Source organism: Barbus barbus (assembly GCF_936440315.1).
Source record: "Barbus barbus genome assembly, chromosome: 37".
Taxonomy (NCBI): domain Eukaryota; kingdom Metazoa; phylum Chordata; class Actinopteri; order Cypriniformes; family Cyprinidae; genus Barbus; species Barbus barbus.
In genome coordinates this window covers 26,591,740-26,612,007 of record NC_136715.1, presented here as the reverse complement: position 1 = coordinate 26,612,007, position 20,268 = coordinate 26,591,740, and the positions used below count along the sequence as shown (strand labels likewise).

Below are 20,268 nucleotides of genomic sequence, written 5' to 3'. Positions count from 1 at the left end.
GCTCACGTGGATTATTACAGGATTAAAGGTGTGGTCACACTGGAAAACCGTCTTGTGCACGACTGACCTGAACATGAGGGAGAGCTTCACTATTTAGGGCCAGACGTGTGCGATGCTGTCTATGCCTTCAGTCGACGGACGCCTCTTTCTATTTCTGACAAACTGCACAGCTACTCCAGTCTTTATTTTGCCTGTCCGACTGAAACGAAATGGCTCATTTATAAATATCTGTGTGAGTTATTGCTGTGCATTTTTAGCCCTTATATATTTATATAACTGATCGTTAAATCAAAGCCAAATCCTGGTGCTTCTGGTCCAGCGTCTGTCCATGAATCAATAAAACATTTGAGTTTGAACTACACAAGCTGTATGTAACACCATAAGCAGATTCAATCTTTCTTTAAACTGACTATGAGTTTGTTTGCCGTGGTGAAATCTGCTGGTTTAATGTGTCGTTCCTCCAGCACACAAACACATGAAACACCAGTGTTGATCTGACACAGCGTGAGCGGCACATATATAACACCAGAGCGAGTGATCACATTACATGCTCTTCACTAGAAGTCATTCTCCGGTGTGAATGAATGTGTTTTATTATTCAGCGCCAGCTACATTTAACCTGCAGATGTGCCTGCAGCTCTTCAGCAGAAATGAGCCTGGTGCATCATGACATACATGCTAACCACTTACTGTCCAACGCAAACAAAGATGTGTCATCTTCCATTACAGAGCGTACAGCAGTATTTCAACAGTTTCTTTGTTTCTCTTCTGTCCTGTATAACCAACAGGGGCCAGAATCGATACTCACTAAACACTAATGTGAGTAAATCAAACTCACTTCTAAAGTTACTCTCTGAATGGCCAGGAACTCCAGCATTACACAATAAGCATTTCAAAACTTTTTCCGGCAAGAAATATATGGATATATTATTATTTTTCATAGCAATAATTTTGTGTTAATATCTGTTGTATTATGCAAAACAAAGATATGGTGTTTGGGGTCAGTACTTTTTTTTTAAAGAAATTAAAATGCTGTTCTTTTGTGCAACTTTCTATTCATCTGTGAATCCTGAAAAATAAATTGCATCACGTTTTTCACAAAAATATTGAGCAGCACAACTGTTTTCAACATTGATAATAATCAGAAATGTTTGTTGAGCAGTAAATCAGTATATTATTATGATTTCTGAAGATCATGTGACACTGACGACTGGAGTAATGATGCTGGAAATACAGCTGCGCATCACAGAAATAAATTACAGTTTAACAGAGATTTACAGAGAAAACAGCTGTTTAAAATACTAATAATATTACACATTTTACTGTGGTTTTTACGTGTTTTTTTTTGTTTGTTTGTTTTATTAAATAGGCCTAAATGCAGTCTTGGTGAGCAGAAGAGACTTCTTTCAAAAACATTAAGAAATTGACACCAAACTTTTGAAGGATAGTGTATCTATTTTTTAGTTTTATTTGAAAATAAATGCTAAGCTGTCATGAGCAGAGTATCCATGCACTTTGAGTGTTTACTGTGTTAAATTCTCCTCTCTCAGCAGGAGCCCTGTCCCGCAGGGTTGTGATCTGTTGTCACACATTGATCAAACTCGCTGTAGAAGTGAAGCGGGGATACGGCTGGGAGAAAGCGCTTGGATATGTTGGCTGTTTTATCTGTTCTCACGGCTCCAGATGGAGCACGACTGATCCTGGCACTGTCCTAGCGCTGTAATCTCCTCTCGGGCCCTTTAGGGGCCACATCACTGGCCCTTATCTTCAAACCTCGCATGGGAGCGAGAGATAGGATCGTCCCCATGTTTGGATTTTCCTTCTGTTTTTTAGGCTAATTGCAGATAAAGGTAACGGTTTTAAACCATGACGGTTTAATTATCTCCACGTATTGTGAGTTGTCATCGTAAACCTCATATTACAGATTGTTGTCAGCCCACATAATGTTTCAAATGAAGAGTATACGCCATCCACAAATGGTGTGATTTGGTCTTGAGCTAGTGCACACAGTAATTAGTGGTGTTTGCTCATTATTACTGGTGCTCATAGTGTCAGCAAACCACTGAACGCTGAGTATTAAACAGTGCAGAGACCTTTACATCACGGTAAAAAGCAGCTTAAAGAAAGATTTTTAGTCAGTTATTGTGTGAACTGAACAAGAACAAGTTTCTAACAGAGGTTGTATTGTATCTTACTTGTAGTACTTTTGTTCAAAACGTGTGCAGCTTATTGTCCCAACTTTCCAAAAATAAGTTATCGGAACAAACTATTTGCTATCACTTTAGTACAGGGACCAATTCTCACTATTAACTAGTTGCTTATTAGCATGCCTGTTATTATCATATGTGACCCTGCAGCACAGAAGCAGTCATGAGTAACACAGGTATATTTGTAGCAATAGCCAACAATACATTGTATGGATCAAAATTATACATTTCTCTTTTATGAGAAAAATCATTAGGATATTAAGATCATGTTCCATGAAGATATTTAGTACATTTCCTACCGTAAATATATCAAAACTTCATTTTTGATTATTAATATGCATTGCTAAGAACTTAATTTGAACAACTTTAAAGGAGATTTTCTCAATATTTAGATTTTTTTGCTCCCTCAGATTCCAGATTTTCTAATAGTTGTATCTCAGACAAATATTGTCCTCTCATAACAAACCATACATCAATGGAAAGATGATTTATTCAGACAAATCTCAGTTTCAGAAAATTGATGCTTATGACTGTAACTATGGTTTTGTGGTCCAGGGTCACATATTGGCTGTCTATTAGTAATTCAAATCTCATCTGCATCCATAATCCTACCCAATACCTGAATTTAACAACTAACTTAATAACTGTTAACAAGCAGAAAATTAGGAGTTTATTGAGGCAAAATCTTAGTTAATAGTGAAAACTGGAGCTTAAAATAAAGTGTGACCAACAATTTGATGTTGCACCAGCATGCAGTGCTGTTTAAGAACAATATGTGCTAAGTATTATTATTAAAAACATGATTACCGGCTTATGCTGCTGCTGGGACTGTTAGTTAGTATTGGTTGATCATCACTGTGTTTGAGGCAAATGTGCATCTCATTGCAGCTGCTGCAGGCAAACAGTCCCTTTATCATTCAGTGGCTTCAAAAATCAAACATAAAGGTGAAAGAATGAGTTTTGTCGCTCCTTGTACTACAAGATTTGAGTTTCCTTGACAAGAAGTTATAAGTTCAATAGATCATTACTTATTAGATGAAACATACTTCAGCTGTCAGTTGTAGAAATGTTATTACAGATGTTTCTGTAGTAACGCATGTGTTTGGGAATTTGGTGTGATTGCGAATGCAGATTTTATAGCAGATTGAAGTTGAAAAATCAACAGTAATGACTCGACAGTGATGATATTCCTGTTCCTGGTTTGTAATTTATAGGCTATTTACATTATGCATGTTTTGTGTAAATATGAGTGCATGAGCAGCATTAAACAGTCAGATGCAGCTTCTGTTACACCTTTGCAGGGTAAAGGCTGCTTTTGTTGCTGATGTTGGAAAAGTGAGATTGTCTATAGTATTGTGATTGATTAGAGCAGCTGGTTAAATCTAGTATTGTATTTGACGTCAGGGGCTCAGATCGTGTTCGTCTGGATGAACGTACGGAGATGATAGCGGCGCAGACGTCAGCTCTGCTTCTGCGGCTCTGGAACCAGAGCTGTGTTTGATCTGGGCTCAGATTCTCCAAAAACCTCCTCTCTGGTTTCAAATGATTTGCCCTCGTCTTTGAAAGTCTTCCAGTCTTTCTCATTAAATGCTCTTTTCTCAGATGCTGGCTTTAAGGAGGTCTGGTGTGTGTGTGTGTGTGTGTGTGTGAGAGAGAGAGAGTGTGAGTGTGTGTGTGTTTCTGAGTGAGTGAGTGCGTGTGTGCGTGCATGTGTGCATGCATATGTCTCTCTCTGTGTGTGTGTGTGTGTGTGTGTGTGTGCGTGCATGCGTATGTCTCTGTGTGTGTGTGTGTGTGTATGTGTATGTGTGTGCGTGTGTGTGTGTATGTCTGTGTGTGTGCGTGTGCGTGCGTGTGTGTGTGTGTGTGCGTGCATGCGTATGTCTCTGTGTGTATGTCTATGTGTGTGTGCGTGTGCGTGCGTGTGTGTGTGTGTGTGCGTGCATGCGTATGTCTCTGTGTGTGTGTGTGTGTGTGTGTGTGTATGTGTGTGTGTGCGTATGTCTATGTGTGTGTGCGTGTGTGTGTGTGTATGTCTATGTGTGTGTGCGTGTGCGTGTGTGTGTGTGTGTATGTATATGTGTGTGTGCGTGTGTGTGTGTGTGTATGTATATGTGTGTGTGCGTGTGTGTGTGCGTGCATGCGTATGTCTCTCTGTGTGTGTGTGTGTGTGTGTGTGTGTGTGTGTGTGTGTGTGTGTGTATGTCTATGTGTGTGTGCGTGTGCGTGTGTGTGTGTATGTATATGTGTGTGTGCGTGTGCGTGTGTCTGACCACACTGGAGCGGCTGCTCATCATGCTGGTAATTAAGCGGGGCAGGTTTGCGCTTGCAGGCTTTCTGTGTTCCTCATCTGCATCTCATCTTGCCGCTCCTCTCAGATGCTGCGATAAGCTCGGCTCCACCTGCCAAACCGGTGAGTGTGGATGTATGTGAAGCGTGCTTGTTCAGACCTGCAGCTCCTCCAGATACGACACCTGAAACACCTGAAACACACCTGCCTCGTCCTGCGGAGACAAGTGTCCGACTGACCTGATCATCATCAGGACTCTTGCTCTGGAACTCATCTGTGAAGTTTGCTCTCATCAAGAATCCATTGCTTAACGATTATTAAGTGCACTTCAGTTTCGCTGTAAATGTTACCATATACATACAGCCAAACAGAGCCTTTTTTAAAGTATCATTTAAAGCACTAATTATTCTAATTAGCACCGTTTTCTGTATTGCTGCCTCCGTGTGTGTATTTGCCCCAGATGAGCTCAGTCTCTCGAGATGTGACCTTGTGTCGCAGACTTCCACGTGATCATAACAAGGAAGTTAAGTTACTATATTGGTGGCCGGTTTACCAGCATTCGGGAGCGTTCTCGCTCATTTGTTCGACTTGGACCCAGGTTTCGTTTATTGTGTGGATTATGGACTGAACTGTTGTTGGGATATTCTGCCACCTCGCATGTGGAGTTTGAATCCTATTAAATCAATGCAATAAAAGAGAGAGGTCAAAAGTAATCTAAAAGTAGTCTGATTATATTACCTCAAATGTGTCATGTAAGGGATTATCATCTACAATTTCTGTCATGTAATTTGTAATCAGTGATGTATCTACCCAGCTCTGGAGGTATACTGCGCTTCTATTGTTGTTTGTCTTGTTTATTGGGTCCCATTTTTATTGGGAAATGTTGATTCCCTCCACGGCACACTACGAGGAGTGTTACATTATTTCTCCAAATCATGCAGCGCTATCCCAGGATTCCTGTTCACTTTGACTCATTTTGTGATGTTTGTGCTCGTGTTAAAGATATGAGCATATTACTGGCGTAAATAATGACAGTTTGTGGACGAATGTTTCCTTCAAATCGTCATTCTGCATCGCTGCAAGGAACAGCAGCCTTGTTTTTCACTGCGGTGGGAAGAAAGCTCAGTCCGGAAGCAGCGGGACCCTAAAATGGCCTTTCCCTGGCTCTGTGGGGCAGGATGTGTGTCACAGAGAGACAGAGCCAGGATGAGCGCAGTGGAGCAGGGCCTCCATCCATCCGTCCCCAACAACAACAAACACAGCCTCCGCTGCGCTTCACTCGCTGCTGATTCTGTGCTGAGCGCGAGAAACACTCTCACCTTATTCACTTCCTGCCTCCCAGTTTCTGTACAGTACAGTATGAGTGTGTTTACAGTAGAAATGAGCAGAGTTTCTACAGTGTGTGTGTGTTTAAGCGGTGACTCGTGGTCCGGAGGGAGCGAGTGTGGAGCTGTGTGTGTGGAAGTGAGTTTGGAGGACGGCCGGAGGAGGAGTTTAGAAACATGAGGAGGGAAAAACCCAGGCTGTGTAGTCCAAGCAGCACACTAAACTTCCCCTTCCACGTCAGCCAGTGTTCCTGAGCGCAGCGTAACGCCACCCAAACACAGACCACACACTCGCTCTCTGACATGCTGCTCTCAGAGACTCTATCTATCAGTCATCAGTAACACAGGTATATCTGTAGCAATAGACAACAATACATTGTATGGATCAAAATTATACATTTCTCTTTTATGACAAAAATCATCAGGATATTAAGATCATGTTCCATCAAGATATTTAGTAAATTTCCTACCATAAATATATCAAAACTTCATTTTTAATTAGTAATATGCATTGCTAAGAACTTCATTTGAACAACTTTAAAGGAGATTTTATCAATATTTAGATTTTTTTGCTCCCTCAGATTCCAGATTTTCTAATAGTTGTATCTCAGACAAATATTGTCCAATCATAACAAACCATACATCAATGGAGAGATTATTTATTCAGCTTTCAGATGATGCATAAATCTCAGATTTGAAAAATTGACCCTTATGACTGGTTTTGTGCTCCAGGGTCACACACACACACACACACATATATATATATATATATATATATATAGTTTGATTTAGTTCTAGTTATTTTAATACTTAAACTTAGAAAAACAAGAATTGTTTAATTGGCAAGTAGCAAAACATTTTATTTACTGATTTTATTTCAGTTAATGTTTATTTCATTCAAAGCAGGGTTATTAATGTTAACTAAAACTAATAAAAAAAATTTGTTAATTAAAATTTATTATATTTAGTAATTTAGCAGATGCTTTTATCCAAAGCGACTTACAAATGAGGACGAGAAGCGAATAAAACCAACAGAAGAGCAATGATATGCAAGCGCTATATCTCAGTTAGATGAACTCTGTACACGCAGAAAGAGTTGGGTTTTGCTTTGTTTGGTTGTTTTGAAAAATGAAACTGAAAAAATATAAAACAACATCATAAATGAAAAACTTAAATGAAATAATTTAGAAATGTTGTTGCTTTGGCGACTAGCTGAAATAAGTTGAAGCACTAAAACTATTAAAGCAGAATTGAAAACAAAAACTAAACCAAGACTGAAGTAAAAACTGATTCATCTTAAATATGAATACTTCAAAAACTAATAGAAATGACAAAAATAGCAAAATTACTAAAAAAAACTACATTGACGTGTAAAATTAATACAAATAACAGTAAAATAATAATAAAAAAACACTGATTCAAAGTAATTTTGGTAATAAGTTACATTAAGGTTCAGTTGAGTAATGCATTGAGGCCTGGTTTCACAGACAGGGCTTAGACTAAACCAGGATTAGGCCATAGTTCAGTTAGGAAATAGTAATAGTAAAGTCATTTTTATAAACGTGCCTTGGGGCAAAAAAAACTGAAGACATTACTGGTGTCCCTCTTCAGACAAAACAAAGGCACTGATATATTTTAAGATCAGTCAGTACAAGTTTCTTTCAGTTGAAACGGCTCAGACTTACATTTTTAGTCTAGACTAGACTTAAGCTTTGTCTGTGAAACCAGGGGTGAGTGTCTAACAATGAACAACATAACAGTAATTATAACAAACCATCAACAATGGCATGTAGTATTTTTACTTTGTTTACTAGTATCTTTATAAATCAAAATGAACCTGAATTTAAAAACAAAAAACAATGCTGTGAAAATGTTGTTCATTGCTCTTGATTTATTATATTAAACAATTTATTGAATACATTTATATTATTTTATTTTGTGTTTTATGCTAAACATATAACATATCCCCCTTAAATGTATAGAAATGACACGCATCATGTTTTTAAGCTGCAACAGTAACAGGGTGATGACATGGCAGACTGAAGGTAAAATAAGGCTCGAGCAGCTCTTTTATTTGCCAGTGGCTTGTTGTCCTGGGCTGAGATGAGTTAGAGATGTTGTTATTGGAACAGAAGGACCTCTGGGAGCTCGTTTGCTTGACTCTGTGTCTCATCTCTCAGAACGAAAGCTCAGACACAAAGACAGTTTGGTTACCTTTGACTTTGAATTTATGGATTTTCATTCACGCATTCATTTATTTTCTCTTTTGGGGTGAACTATCACTTTAAAGAAATGTTCTGTCGTCATTGACTGATCCATCGTCTATCATTTTCTTTGGAGCACAAAAGGAGTTTGCTCTTTTCTATTCAGCTTAAATGAATGCACCGAAGCTTCAAAAAGCACACAAGGAAACCAAACAGCTAACAATTCAGTTTGGGTGAACTATTCCTCTAGTCAAGTCCAGTTTATCACATGCTGCTTGTGTACTTGAGGACTCTTATGAGACATTTTAACATCACTAAGATCGCATGAAACACTCGATATCGGTCATTTTAAAGACTTTCCATATCCTGAAGTTTCCCCGAGTGATGGCTGCTGTTGTTAGCGTTTGTCTGTGTCCCTCATCACACACCTGTGTGTGTTAAACCTGAGCAGACACGTTCCTGCTGCTGGAAACAAGCCCTCCAGGAAAACCATCTGCGTTACTCTTATAGCTAACTGTGTTCTGGAATGAGCTGGTCGTGTTGAGAATGGCCACAGTGAATATCATGTGTACACGTGTTTCAGATGAGGCCCAAGCAAACCCGTCGACTTGAGCCGAGACACATCAAGTCTGCAAATGAACAGAATCCTAGGAGAAACTCAACCCAGTTAAGAAACAGAGCTGCAGAGACGTACTTATTCCCGAGAGAAATTGTAGAAATGTGTCTCTGCATCAGTGTCTCAGCAATGGATGCTCTGCAGTGAATGGGTGCCGTCAGAATGAGAGTCCAAACAGCTGATAAAAACATCACAATAATCCACACCACTCCAGTCCATCAGTTAACATCTGGAGAAGACAAAAGCTGAAACACATCCAGCATTAAGATGTTTTTAACTAAAATACGAGCCTATAATCCATAATAACTCTTCCTCCAGAGAAAAAGTGTTCTGGTCTGAATCAGGAGAGAAATCTGCACAGATGCCAAAACAGCTCTAAACAAATATTGGTTACAATTTCATTTTAATTAAAGTGCATGATTATTATTCTTTTTTGTAGAATATTTATATATTCACTCAATCATGTTACAAATGCTTAATAAACGTAATAAAAGTATATAATGTCAGCTGCACATTTATGAATATAGTTCAGGAAGCAGTTCAGTAGATTAATGTTTAGAAATGATAAAAATTGTTAGACATTATATATGAATTGACGTATAAGGATTTTCGACAGGCAAATTTTAAAATACAAAAAATAATATATTTTGTAGTTGTTCAAACATTAAGAAGGTTGTGTACACATAAATTCATATTAACATTTTTAATTAAGTGATTTTGGTGTTTTTTCATCTAGATGAATCATCCGTAGTCTTAAAAAATGTCATGTCGTGCGACCGTGATTTATATTAAAATTGATTAATTCATGCTTAACATTTTTTAGATGTTCTCAGTAACTGAATTTGCATTTCTTTTGAGTTTTTGTACATAATGATCTCATATTTTTCTTCTATAATTTCAGAGTTGCCTTCTTAATTGTAGTTAGCAGTTGCATAAAACTGAGAAAAATATTTTTTAAGTACCATTCACTTAAGCAAACTATTGCAGTGATTCATATTTCAGCCTCAGAAATTCGATAATTTATTTTTAATTTAACACAGTTATTGCTATTATTGGTCGCACCACATGATGAGTGGTGACTCCAAATGACACAAAGACCTTACGTTAAAAATCTATTTAAAGAAACGTGTGAAAAGTTCAGCATATGGCATTAACTGCAGACATTTTTTTAGACCAGTTATTTCTAAACTTTGCCCAACTTTGGCTGCTCAATTGACACTTAGTCGGGTGTTTGATTAACAGGCGATCTGAGCAATCATAATGCCAAATCTGCCATTTTTGTCCGACAAACAAACCAGACAGGAGAGTAGATTAACGTCGGCGGACTTGAACTTGAAAAACAGTGTTTATTGACATCTTTTCAAAGTTGAAACGATACCTTCTGATGTTCATTCATGTTTATTTTGTGCTATAACTAGTAAGAGATGATCGGTCACATGCTGCTTGAACTGAGGTGCTACAGCAATCTGTCACAACACATTAAAGAGCCACAAAACAGTATTTGTTGTTTGAATTTCTTTAAAAAATGACTAAATTTGAACTCTGAGACTTTAATACTGAAAGTTACCTGCTCTGTCTTGTATGTCGGCGTGTTGTCAGTGTCGTCTTTGCTCCGATGTATTTCTCACTGCATGAGAACATGTGTGGCATAAAAGTGCCATGGTTTGTCCGACGTAGCAACAGTAACTAAGGGCAGGTCTTTGCTAAGGGTCAGTAGCTGGCTCAGGTTCTGAGATGAAATCATAAACATCTTTCTTACAGCAGAAAATTAAAAAAGGGTCAGAATTAACATGCTGCCTATGTTGAGCATTTATTTTACTTTGCTTGGCAGTGGAATCTGGTAAAATAGATTAAAATATGTATTAATAAATTACTAATAAATGCATAATTACAAACTGAAATTAGATACTCTAAATTTCTTTTCTTTTTTTTTTTTTTTCTCATATTGCACAAAAATTACACATAAACCGCTCGAAATGACCCAAACTGCACAGAAATCTATTCCAAATTATATTAAAATAAAGTATTTTGTGTATATAAACCATTAATTGCATATAAAAGCACAACAACTGTGAATCTGGGACATATATCTATAATGGAAAACACTGTTCAGTGGTCGCACCACATGATATTTTCAAATTCAGTCAAAATTTACAAGCACAGAATTAACCACCTAAACAAAATAAACTAGCTTCCCATGGAAGGTCACTATAACTTAAATAAATAACTTAATATTCATTGTTTTTTGAGGTCATACCACATGATATCCAAATGTGGTAACTACATACCAGCTATTAAAAAGGTTATTTTTTTCAAAATTTGAAAGAGTTACAAACCAGCTTGATGCTTCCATGGGTCCTTGGCAAATTGTTATATGATGCAAAGTCTTATCTTTGAATGGATTTCAGCATAAAATTACCAAAATGGTAGTTTCTTGATGGTCGCACCACATGACATTTCATAAAATGGAGATTATCGGACAAAGTTTGTTTGAATATTATGATGGAAATATAAATACAAATGCTTTGCAATTTTATACAGGATTACAAAACACTTTGGAAAAAATGCCAAATACTGCAGAAAATTAATCTGAATAAATTTAGGGTAATTTCAAAGATTTGAAGGCCGGACGGTTGCACCGCATGATGTTTTGACACTTTGAATAACAGAAAAATTACAAATAACTAATGTTTTTTGAAAAATTAAAGTTGGTACATATGTGGGAGAGGCATGTCTTTTATATGGCATCATTTTATGCATTTAAACCAATTTTTAACTGAAATAATGCAATCGGACAGAAACTGTAGGTGTCACATAATTGACCCATATATATATATATTATTAATTTTTAAAATGCTTCTTTAACACCAGGACATCTCATACGACTTCATGATTTGTTTAATCGTAGGTCTGGTCAAAGTGAAAGCAGCGATGGCTTGTGATTGTGAATGATGAATCTTCTGAGCTGAGATGCTGAAGGCCTCTGAGAGGAACACAGTGGCGGAGATTGATCTGAAATTGTTGTTATGTAATGACAGCTTTAATAATAACTCAGCGCTGTCGTCAGGTTAATGTGAGTGGGAAATGAAGATGCTGTGTTTACGTGTTCTCAGTAATTACTGCAGAATGAAAAGACTGGCACAGAGAAGACAAACTTCGGCACAATATTCTTTATAGTGTTGATCTGGTTCTCTCTCACACACATGCTGTGTGTATATATATATATATATATATATATATATATTGATGTGTGTAACGTATGACATGCGGTCGCACGCCCATGAGATGACTCTACAGCGCTGGAGTAATTGAATGATACATCACTACACTGTTATTAAGATGATTCATGTAATTACAGCTCTTCTGCAGCAGCAGAGCAGGGTGTGGATTCGCCTTTCAGACAATACAGACACTCTTGTGGCCAGAGAGAGAGAGGAGAGAGAAGAGAGAGAGAGAGAGAGAGAGACAGAGAGAGAGGGAGAGAGAGAGAGAAGAGAGTGAGAGAGAGTGAGAGAGAGAGAGTGAGAGAGAGAGAGAGAGACAGAGAGATGTATGTCTGCATGTTCTTCAGTAAGTTATTGGGGGAACTCTTTTTTTTATTATTATTCTTTAAGAAATTCAATTTGATAACATTTTATTCTCCTTTATTAATTAGTAATTGTTGTTGCTATATTTGACTGTATTAATGTTAATATAATAATAATAGTCATCATCAGTCCTCCTTGGAGATGGAATGCTGAGGGTAACTGGTTAAACACTGTTTTAAACACATGACCCTGGAGCACAAAACCAGTCATAAGGGTACATTTAAAAAAAAGAGAGATTTATACATCATCTGAAAGCTAATCTTTCCATTGATGTATGGTTTGTTATGATAGGACAATATTTAGCTGGAAAATCTTGAATCTGAGGGTGCAAAAAAATCTAAATATTGAGAAAATCTCCTTTAAAGTTGTTCAAATGAAGTTCTTAGCAATGCATATTACTAATCAAAAATGAAGTCTTGATGTATTTATGGTAGGAAATTCACTAAATATCTTCATGGAACATGATCTTAATATCCTAATGATTTTTGGCATAAAAGAAAAATTTATAATTTTGAGCCAAACAATGTATTGTTGGCTATTGCTACAAATATACCCAGCGACTTAAGACTGTTGTTAGTTAATTGTTACACAATTGCTAGTGCACTTTATTAAACCTTCAACTGGAGAAGAAAAAAAAGTAATATATGCGCCTGTGGCAACATTTTTGCAAAAATTACATTGCATGTTTCACAGCAGTTTAAAAGTGAAATGTCTACTGAGTGGCACTTAAAATATTTCAGAGAAAATGTTGATGTTTTATATTGGTTCATGCATATATTGTTACAGTCCAGATGACATTTGAAAGTAAAATAGCACCTACACTTAACCCGACCGAACAAAAGCAAATGTGGCATGAAACTCATTTGCTGAAGCAACCATGTGATTGTGTCTCGCTTCTATGAGTTTTGAGCTTTTATCGTGACTTGTGTTTCACAGGACTCGTACACGAGCGCTTCACGTCACAAGTGTAATGCTGCACCGGGTGTGCTATCGAGCAAGTTTACTACATCAGAAAAGCTGATTATGTGATGCAAATGAATAAATGTATTAGTTTACAAATCATGCTCTATGGTAAAAGAGTTTTGAGCTCATAACAGTATTGTGTAAGGAACCACCATTAATCAATGATCTTTCCATGTAATTGTGATTTGTGTGAAAAAGTTTTACTGCTACCTAGTGTTCATTTCAGTCAGAAACTGCAGTGCATTTGTATATAGCTACAGAGTAGGTTTTCCTAATGCACCCGTGTTGCAAAAAGTCATCTGCTCAAATGATTTAATGGATGTGATATTACATTTCTGCATCTATGGGTTTCCTCAGAAATGTCACACAAGACCGTGTTTGCCAGTGGGTGGGATTCTTGATGATAACCGCACAGAGACTGATGGCACATTACACTTCTGTCGCCTCATCTGGGTTTCACAGCAAGGTTTTATATGACTGAGCTGCTGTGTGTTTGTGTGAAGTGAATTATCTGAGGGTCAGTAGAGTTTGCCCATTGTCTTCACTTCAGCTCTCTCTTTACCTCTTACATATCTCTCCGGGGTTTTTGTTTTTTTGACTTGGCTAAGACTTCAAAGGGAAAAGGCCGCTGAAGTTGTTTTTTGTTCAGCTTTTATTAGCATGTCAATGACACGGAGCTTTTGACAGCCAGGTGTGCCGCAGAAGAAAGAAGCTCCATCTGCCTCCGTCATCCAAACTCACTCACACACTCGCGTCTGGCCTTTGTCTTCAGTCTCGGAGTTTAGTCTTCAAACATGCGTGTTGTGTGCAGGATTAGTGCTTGAAAAGAGTTTTGCATGTTGAGATGAACCGTCATCAGATGATAATGCTGCACACTTCTGCTCTATTTGAACAGCTTTCTGATCTCCTGTTCTTCTGTCCTGCAGATCTGGGACATGAGCGACGATGAGAGCATCTGAAGACACCAAATGAAGCTCCTTTAACTTCTGTGCTCTTTTATTGGTTTCTCAGACCGTGACCTCACTGCACAGTGACCCTTCATCATATACCTGTTGAAATATTTGTATTAACCATTCACATGAAATCACATTATAGCTGTCAGAGCTTGTCTGTGTCGGGACACACACCAGAAATAATAAACTGGACTCTATGTCTAGAGCCGATCACAGCATCAGTGTTGATCTGTCTTAAAAATTAAACTCATTTATGCATCCCCATATTGTTCAAAAAACCCAAAGACTTGGATATTATGATAGAATATTGGTAACCACACAGTCGACGGTAGCCATCGTCTTCCATAGTATTTGTTTCCATAATATAGAGGTCAATGGCTACCGTCGGCTGTGCGGTTACCGACAGCCTTCAGAATATCTCGTTTAAAACAATGTGAGGGTGAGTAAATGACAGATTTCTCATTTTGGGGTGAACGTTTCTTTTTAACATCACGTGTTTTCAGATTTCCCTGTCCATATTTTTTGTCCGCTGGACAGTTTTTGGAAGGCATTTCATCAGCCATGATTTCCAAGGGCAGTTAAATATGGCATCTGTGCTGACTAAGATCCTGTCTTCAGGCATGTTTTTAACTGGCCTAATGTTCATTAAAAGTGTATGAGATTGTTTATGGCAGGGGTTGGTCTGGACCTTCCCTGAGGTCAATGCAAACACCTGAACTGAAGAACGGTGTCGTAATGATCAGTGGAAAATACAGCACTGAACTCTTGGTTTGTATTCCCAGGTGACTTTGCTCATCTGTCCTCACAGCACTGTAACTGCACCCTGAACGTTGCCATTTGTGCTCATAATAAACCTGAAATATTCGCAATCCATTCTGAAATGTCCTGCATCATATTTGCTCACTTAGGTCAAAGACTTGGATCCACGTCCTAGAATCACAAGGTTAGAGCGCTGACGCTCATGGTAAACAACTTTTACAAAAATGCCTTGAAAGAAAACATTACAGGTGCGCATTTTGATACAGAACAATGACACCGATATATTTTCAGTTGAGACAGCTCAAGCATGCATTTTATTCTGTGAAACCGGGGGTACGTTTCCTGGTACATGCTCTGTGATGAAATCATTTCATTGAGTTCACAAATTGCAATTATCTCTGGTGGAATTACAGTAACTGACATGAAAGCATTTTATTTTCCCAAATGTAAGCAGTTGTTTTCACAAAGGATGAATCATAAGTCACGGCTGTGGTTTAAGAGCACTTTATTGTTCATTGAGGCTACTTAAAAGTACAAAACAATGGCCTGCCAAAAGTTTGTTTTATTCCAAGGAGAAACAAGGCCATGAAATGAGGGTATAATACAGATTTACAAATCATTAAGAAGTACACTCGAGGTGCAGCGAGAAGTGTTTTAAATGTTGGTTTGTGTCGTCGTTCTCCTGGAAGCGCACATCAAATAGAAAACCTCGTTGCTCGACTCTCCAGCGACGGTCCTGGAGTGCAGTCGGTCGCCTGGACTCGAGTCTGTTTGTTCAATTGTCTCCAGAGACAGTCGAAAGCCTCCGTTCAGAAGTGTGTCGAGACTCAGTAGCCTTCAGAAATAATACACAAGTGGCTGTTACACTAACGCAGTGTTTTCATAGAATAACTGTGTTCCTGCACTTTAACCTTAAACAGACAAAACCTACAAACAAAAAAGATCAACTTTTTTTCTCAAAAAAAAAAAAAAAAAAAAAAAAGCATGATTACAATAAAGGACAAGGGAAAAATTAAATAACTACATATCATTAACAAATTAATTGTTCCTCAAAAAATACCTACGATTTTTTTCTCTGTACATTCGTTACGCACAGCGTAATGATGGTCTTATAGTTTCCTATATAAAAACTTTTTTTTGTTTTTAAGTACGTGATTTACCTACAGCGTGTAGGGTAATGTGTGTCAAGCAGAAAGTGTCCTACCCAGTAGAGCGGTAGTGAAATGTGTGTGTGTGTGTGTGATGGACCTCAGAAATCCTGGAGGTCTCTTCGTGGTGAATACACGCAGAAAGAGCAGAGTCGTCGTGTTTGAATCCAGGGCCGATGGAATGTAAGGACGAGCGTCTCTAGTTAGTAGCTATACTGAACACAAGACCTGCACGCCGTTCCCTGTCGGAGGAATGTTTGAGATTCGATACAGGCGGACCGCTTCCACAGCCAAACGCAGAATTAAGAGAAGATGAACAACAAACGCACACGAAACTAGCTCAACGTTTCCGGCAGATTGTCCTGTCCATAGCTGCGAACGCTCTTTTTTCAGTCATGCAAAGCGACAGCATCCTGTACCACAGATTAATAACATACAAAACCAACCGTTAATATATAGATGGCCTGTCCGGAGGCTGATTTCTCTTCTGTGTTCTATCTGGCAGCTACCACGAATATTGAATAGAAAATAATAATATGGAGTACAACTGTACCAGCAGTAAGTTTATCTAGGACTGTTACTGACAAAAATAAAATAAAATCTGAAGAAAAGGATAAAAGTATTACGATTGAAATGTCTACACAATAATAGATACCAGCTATTTTAAAAACACATGCACTTATAAGCACTAGTTTACCCCTAAACCTTTAGTCTACTCTACTAAAACCAGTGCCTGGGAAAAACCCATCCGAAACGAGAAGAATGCCCATGTCTGCCGCAGTCCAGTTGTGTCAGCGCCGTAGAGAAGCGAGAGCCCAAGCCACCCAAAACGGGTTCCCTCCCCTGACCAAGGTTTCCTGCGAAAGCCACGTGAACTGCACCACCTCCCAAACGTCTTCTGAACATCCCATCGACGCTACACTCACATCCGTCCATCCATAGTGCAAAATCAGTCCAGGCCTTCCGTTTCAAGTATACACGTACAGATTCAACCGGGAGAGAGAGAGAAAGACAGAGTGCGATGGAAGAATGGCTTCTGGGTAAAAGGTTTGCATCAGCGGTCTCTTTGGTATCTGAGGCAGATGGTTCGATGATAGTGTCTGGCTGATCTTTCTCTCAAAAAACAAAACAAAAAAAGGTATGGGCATCCCATAACGCAACAGCCAAGCTAAAAGTATACTAGCATACTTACAAACAAAAGAAAAAGAATCAAAAGCACAACTGAAAGTTAAAGGAGCACCTCCTCGTCTTGTTCTTATGTACATAACTATACGTCAGCTCTGCTAAAACATGCATGCTTTGAGAGTGAAGCGGCTGGAAGAAGAGGCGGGATGGGGTTCGCTGGTCCTCTGTTCAAGACACGAGGGAAGGGGAGTGATTGTGGTTGACCATGTGGCCGTTGGGAGAGGAGTCTGGGCTCGCCGAGGAGCTGCCCTTGGCCTTGATCTGCAGCCACGTCTCGCCCAGCGCCTTGGCGAAGTGGTCGTCGACCGAGCCGGTGATGGACACAGAGTTTGTCACGGGCTCGGGCTCCTTGTAGTTCTTGCCCAGGCTGCGGCGGAAATGCTCCTCGATGACGGGGTCGCAGGCTGTGTTCGCTGAGGGACACAGAAACACCGCTTAGTGCTTTATAAATCACAGACAGACTGTCCACAGGTAGGGCGCAAAAACTACAATATGGGGTGTTTGCCCAACACTGCATGCATGAAAATGTGAAATGTAACCACTTATCAGAAAACTGAACCGCTTGTATGTGTGTGTAACACTAACGGCCTGCAGGGAGATGACGTTATGGATGACACACTTTGAGAGCCAAACACACTTTGCAACTCATTATGGTTGATTCAAGAAGGGAGAACATTTGTGTAATATGCTTTCTAGACTTACCCAAGTTAGCTCTGTACAAGGTTTTTTTCAGAATTGGAAAGCAATGAATCCTTTCACTGTAAATCTGATGTTGTCTCATTAAAATGTGCCTAGCAGAAAATCTAGCACTGATGCATTCTTCATACATGTAGCAGATGGATAATGCAATTTACTCAATTTTTATTTTTCATAGTTTGACTAACATTTCTTATTTGTAATTGTTATGTTTGAGAACTTCGAAGTAAAAAAAAAACAAAAAAACAACTATTTCCCACAAATAAAAAGAAGGGATGTAGTGATGCACCCTGAGCCGGTTGAAAATCGATATAAACGTGTGATGATTCAAATCAGTTGAGATGTTAAATGAATCACAATACAATTTGGGAGTGGGGTTAATATGAATGTATCTCTGAGGGAAACTGACTGTCCTCAGAAAAGCTTAGATGATATTTTCATCTTTCCTCTGTTTAATGCATATTAGTGTTCATAAGAGCAGGGCTGCTTTGTTTACAGCGGTAACCAAGGAAACGCTGTATAGCTGCTATAAGCGCCACCTGCTGGCAGAGAGTGAATCTGCATCTCGTCTACGGTTTCATTCAGATGCGTTTATGTAATAATTTCACAAAACTAAGGTCAGAGCATTCAGTTTTTGCTTGAAATTATGCAGTCTAATTTAGATTAAAAACTGCTCATGCTGCATGGACACAGCAACACAACTTCTCTTCATATAAACAAAGGCTTTGTCTGTGCTCTTTCCATTTTAAATCAAGGGCAACCACTACATTTTTATTTAGTTTTGTTATTTGACATTTCATTTTCACAAAGAAATGTGCAGAATTTTGTCTAAACAACCATAAAAGGACACCTTTTCAGTTATAATTTATCAAATTAATTTAAAAAAAAAAGTGAGAAAATCATATTGTGAAATAAACATCCCTGATAAAAAGATCTTATGGTCCTTTATTAAAATTTCAAAACTTGATTTAAAACCTTGATATTGAGGTGTTTAATTTTGACTAATGTTGTCAACATTACAGTTCAATTATATGAACAATTATAAAACCTAAAAAGTTAGATCATACTCTAGAAATGGTCTGAACGAGGTCACTTCCTGCATGTCACAATTGTTCCATTTCTTCTACTGGTAATGTGATTACACACAAAATGTGCAACATTTCACAACTTAATTTACTGAACATCTAACAGTTCCCTCTGCAGAGAACATGGCATCTTTATTAAGTGAATTCATTAAGGAAAAAGTAATTGGACATCAATCTGTAGCCCATCCGTGGACAGTGAGGGTAGTCTTTACTTACAGTTGGAGGGTCTGCGGTAGCTTGAAGTCAGGCCGGGTGAGCAGCCGTTGTGAGACACGGTGCAGTGGGTGAGGTTACAGTTACGGTTGTTCGCTGGGGCACATGTGATCACCGAGGGACGATTCTGCATGCGCACACACACACACACGTATGAGATGAGCAGCAGAGCAAGTGTCCGAACAAACAAGCACAAGAACAACTACTAAAAAAGTGCTTTTAGATTTCTCTACACTGTAGACACCTGCTGTTCATGAGCTGAATTAATAAAGTCTTCCGTTCTCGTCAGTGGATAGTTGACACTTTTTCTTGGACACTGAAATGTAGCTCAACATGGTTTCAGGGCAGTTTTTGGCCCAGCAAGAGTTCAGATTCATACCAACGCATAACTCTTATACATGTTTTGATGAGTAACAAAGATTCTAAACATCAATATCTAGACAAAACAAAACATACTTTAGCATTTATTTACATCAAGTAAAAAAGGTACAGAAGGTTTCTGCTTCCTTTAAAGGGAGAGTTTACCTAAAAATGAAAATCATTTACTCAGCCTCATGTTTGACGACTCATGTTGACTGATTTTTTTCTGTGGAGCATAAAAAATGTTTTGAAGAATGTTAATGACCAAACAGTTCCGTTCCCATTGATTTCTATTATATGGACAACAAATACAAGAGGCCAAAAATCACTGTTGGGTTGCCAGCATTATTCAAAACATCTTTTTGTGTTCTGCATCACAAGTCATGCAAGTTTAAAACGACATGAGGCTGAGCAAATGATGGCAGTGCTGGAGTTACCTGCTGGCGCTCGACAGGGCTGACAGTGGGCGAGATGGCGACAGTGCGGGTGGCGTCCATGTTTTTGGTCAATGCGAGAGGCTGGTCCATGGCCAGGCTGGGCATGTGGGCGTACAGGTGCCCACCAACGAGACTCATCGGGGAGGCGCCGATGCGCTCTATGGGGCTGCGGCTGCGATCCCGGGGGTCCTTGCGGTAGTCCCCATTGGCAGGCTTGCCTCTGCAAGACAAACAAAGAAG

The 20,268-nt window shown here is 38.7% G+C and overlaps 2 protein-coding genes across 5 annotated transcripts in view; one reads left to right on the top strand and one right to left on the bottom strand.

Annotated features, from left to right (window-relative positions):
• Positions 1-15,019, top strand: part of atg7 (ATG7 autophagy related 7 homolog) — a 160,645-nt gene extending 145,626 nt beyond the window's left edge. For all 3 annotated transcript variants that reach the window (XM_079396589.1, XM_079396591.1, XM_079396590.1), the window contains one exon: positions 14,119-15,019. In XM_079396589.1, the coding sequence (XP_079252715.1) occupies positions 14,119-14,151 (33 nt within the window). In that variant the 3' untranslated portion in view covers positions 14,152-15,019. The remainder of the gene's footprint in view (positions 1-14,118) is intronic.
• Positions 15,020-15,397: 378 nt separating this feature from the next.
• Positions 15,398-20,268, bottom strand: part of vgll4b (vestigial-like family member 4b) — a 39,149-nt gene continuing 34,278 nt past the window's right edge. For both annotated transcript variants that reach the window (XM_079396594.1, XM_079396593.1), the window contains 3 exons: positions 20,029-20,248; positions 19,235-19,358; positions 15,398-17,650 (listed from right to left, as the gene is read on the bottom strand). In XM_079396594.1, coding sequence (XP_079252720.1) covers positions 17,406-17,650; positions 19,235-19,358; positions 20,029-20,248 — 589 coding nt within the window. In that variant the 3' untranslated portion in view covers positions 15,398-17,405. The remainder of the gene's footprint in view (positions 17,651-19,234; positions 19,359-20,028; positions 20,249-20,268) is intronic.